Source organism: Nestor notabilis, unplaced genomic scaffold, assembly GCF_000696875.1.
Source record: "Nestor notabilis isolate BGI_N333 unplaced genomic scaffold, ASM69687v1 scaffold11771, whole genome shotgun sequence".
Taxonomy (NCBI): domain Eukaryota; kingdom Metazoa; phylum Chordata; class Aves; order Psittaciformes; family Psittacidae; genus Nestor; species Nestor notabilis.
This window is the reverse complement of record NW_009915174.1, coordinates 7,561-11,197: the sequence shown is the minus strand read 5'-3', so window position 1 is coordinate 11,197 and position 3,637 is coordinate 7,561. Positions and strand designations below refer to the sequence as shown.

The 3,637-nt window shown below is 38.7% G+C and overlaps 1 protein-coding gene across 1 annotated transcript; it reads right to left on the bottom strand.

The window, feature by feature from the left end:
* Positions 1-1,610: 1,610 nt before the first annotated feature.
* Positions 1,611-3,381, bottom strand: LOC104413089 (cytochrome c oxidase assembly protein COX16 homolog, mitochondrial; the record flags this gene model as incomplete). Its single annotated transcript, XM_010023999.1, has 2 exons — positions 1,611-1,727; positions 3,346-3,381. Coding segments are annotated over 2 exons (153 nt in total), but the record flags the coding sequence as incomplete, so codon positions are not given.
* Between the last annotated feature and the right edge of the window lie 256 nt (positions 3,382-3,637).

The window sequence follows — 3,637 nt, the reverse complement described above, 5'->3', positions numbered from 1 at the left end:
GGTTTGTTTTTTAATTCATAAATGTGTCAACAGCATTAAAAAAACCCAAAAAGCATAAAGTATTTTTTAGTGGACTATCAATAGATAGGGGCTGTCTTCCCTTGTAAGCAAGGGAAGTTGAAGAAAAGGGTTGCCTTGGAAAGTTTTCCAACTGCATGTGTTTCTCAGAGATGCTAACATAAATCCATCACTTTCCAGAGATGCCACTTCAAAGATAGTTACAAATATGCCCTCAGAAAATACAGAAAATATAGTGCCTATGAAAAAACGAGGGTATGGGACCCTACAACCAGCAAGCAACCAACAAAAACTAGGTCCAAAATTATGACATAAGAAGTGTTCTCCATAGAAGTAATTACTCACTGTATTCCAGACTTCCTGAAATAAGATGACCATTCCCAAAACAGTCTTTTTGGAACATTAAATTACTACAAATATACAAAATATTTCTGTGAGTGTTTTGTTCATCATTATTTTTCACTGAACACTTTGAAACTAGAATCCTAGTTCTATTCTAGAAACTAGAATCTGTGCTCTACTGTTCCATTCCTCTGAACAGGAGTTTTACAAATCTTTTGTTAACACCTTATCAAAAGCTTCATTCCATTTGAAAAACTGACTACATGCCTCTTTATTGAACTGTCCCAGTAGAAGGGTCTTAAATGGTAACATGGTGTCATCTAACATCAAACATTTAGCACACTAATTCAAATACAAAAAGACAAGCATTTCGGAAGAATTCATCAAAAGATAAAAAATTTATGCGCCCATGCACAAATATACATGTAATAATACATGTAAGATGAGCTTTGCCACTATACAGTAGTTCAAGAAGATTGTGCTACAATACTTGCTCACAGAGAAACAGCGTAGTTCTTGTTGAGGAAGAATTTTTACAACTTCATCTGAGAAGTTCCTGTGCAAAGATCCTGCCCACACCAAGGTATCAATAAACTAATCACACAAAAATCTAACCACAGCTAAACAAATGTTATTTGACCAGTTACAAGCTGATACTCTGTATATGTCTCTGTATGGTTAAGTTCCTGGAAATGAAATACAAGAATACTCTTTAGCCAAAAATGACTCGTTGCTCTGAACAGCCCATGTGCCTGCGAAGTCCCTTCCAAGCTTAACAGCCTGAAGTCATGCAGGGGCTCTCTAGAGCAGCATTTATCTGGTCACATGTATCTAGATGACAGCACTGTTGTTCTCATCAGGATGATAACTTCTGGTACTGACAAGTGACTCCTGAAATGTTATTCCTTGCTGAAGCATCATGGTTTTGAACTATAGGTACTGAAAAAAAAAAGGAACATTCTCACTACAATAATCAGCTACTTTTTTAATTAAGAATTCATATATACAGCCTATGGAACTCTGTGCAAACAGATGCAAACAAAGAGTTTCACATAATACAGTGCCTTTTGGATTGATTTCAGAGTTACCTGTACGTACATCAGCATGAATTGCTTGGTGAAATCTCCCCCTCCCATGCCTATTCATGAAACTGGGTTAAAAACTAAGACAGTCCAGCCTGAGACTGTTTTTTGTTTTGTTGGGTTGGTTTGTTTGGTTTTTTGCAGAGGCACCAAAGTAGGCTTGCTCAGTCACTGTGTCTTGAAACGGAGAGCTTCCCGCTGTTGCTTCTGAAGAGTCCTAGAATCTTCCCCCAGACGGGGTCCTCTGATATTCTCCCAGTTATCCAACTCAGTCTTATTCAGCTTCTGCAGACAAACAGCAAGAACAACAGTGTGACATTGACAGCCCATGATTTAACTGAAGTATTATTCTAAATTGTTTTCTTTTTACACAAGACGTTCAGTATCAGTATTGGGTTGATGGACTTTCATCTACCCTGCAAGAGAAGTTGAACAGCAAGGAAAAAAAATACAGGAGTTATCGATATAGTTACATAAATACAGTTACATCACTCCACCTGCTTATCGACTGAGAAATATAAGGAAGCATTATAGCATCTGAATGACTGAAGATATCTTGTATTCGCTTCTTCTTTCTTCTCTCACCTTGTTTTCCAGATCTGTTCTTCAAGTCCGCCATGTACTGAAGTAGTGGAGCATTGGTATAGCTCAAGCAGAAGATTAGCCATTAGCGACCTGAAGTACCCTGTCAGCACAAATACCCTGTCAGCACAAAGCACACTGGAAAAGTTGAATTATCTAGCACAAAGGAAGACAGTAACAAGGCAATCCAATTCATGTGGGTTTAACTTGAGACAGGTATGCAATGCTTTCTGCTGCCTAAGTTTCTCATGGCACCCAGCCATCACAGATAAGTCTCTAAGTCATAGATGAGATACGCTAACTGACCAAATTGTCAGACACTTAAAAACTATCTAGATTTTATTTACCACACTGCCTATTCCTATCATCCCCAGTCAGGAGAACTAATGACTGCCATATTTATCTAGCCTCAGAGACACACAAAAATGAAGGACAGGAGCTCTCCTGACCTCACCTATCAAGTGCTGCCATTGAACAAAACAAACATACTTCATCTCCACAGTCCTTAGAAACTGAGACTTAGAGAAGAGACTTAGAAGTCTGCTCCCAGCAGACACAGGGAATACTGGCCAGAGGGAATACTCACATACCAGCCTGTGGAACAGTACATCAGATACAGTGGGCGGCTGCCAACAGGAGACTGAGGAGGGGCTCCACTGCCAGAACCAGGGCTGTTCTACATGCTACTAAACAGAGCAATCCTTCATACTATTAATGATACATACTGCAGTGGGATTTAAACTTCGGGTTTATGATCAGGGCCTCATCTCAGCAAATGCTGTAAAAATACACCAGAAAATAGTTAACCCTGCCTTGAGCCTGTGGTCTAATTTGCTTACCATCAATCATCCAAATAAACGGTAAATACTGAAGGACTTGAATAACAGTCACAGAATAATTCACCAGCTATAATAGAACTGCTGCTATTAGTCCATGTTATGTAAAAGTTTTCTGCCATTTCTACAATTGAGGAAATTGCAATGAGTTTAGTCAGATATCAAAAGAAATTAGGTAACATTCAAAAGAAGTTACATGAGAACACGCACACAAACACAGCAGACTCACAAAGCAGGAGCAACTGAATTTTTTATACAGTGGAGTTGGCACTTCTTTCTGAAGAATTGTCTTCACTGCTTTATACATCTTATGATTAGCCAATACTTCATTTCAACTGGAAGGGATCTGAGCTGACAGGGAAGGAGGGAGAAGGAGGGAAGGTATCCGTCATTCCACACAGCAGCAACTATACACTCTGATTGCAAACTCAGAATTTATCATCTCATTCTATTGGAAGTGTCAAAGAAACTACACTGAAAATAACCTTGTGCTTTGACAGAAGCATGCTGATTTTATTAAACTCAAAGGTTTAACAAAGCTCCTCAGATCCTCAAAGCTGTGAGGATCTGAACTATTCCCAAAGGTGTTCAGCTCCCAAAGTCTGAACAAGAAACAACATTTAAAATACATATAACAAAACCTGTAGTATTTAAAGACAGGCTATATAAAGTCTATCAAAAGAGACATGCATACTGGAGATCTTTACCAGAAGTAAATATTAATCTGCCACTGAAACTTCACGAAGGCTTTTCAGAGAGAAGGTTTGTCCAAAACAG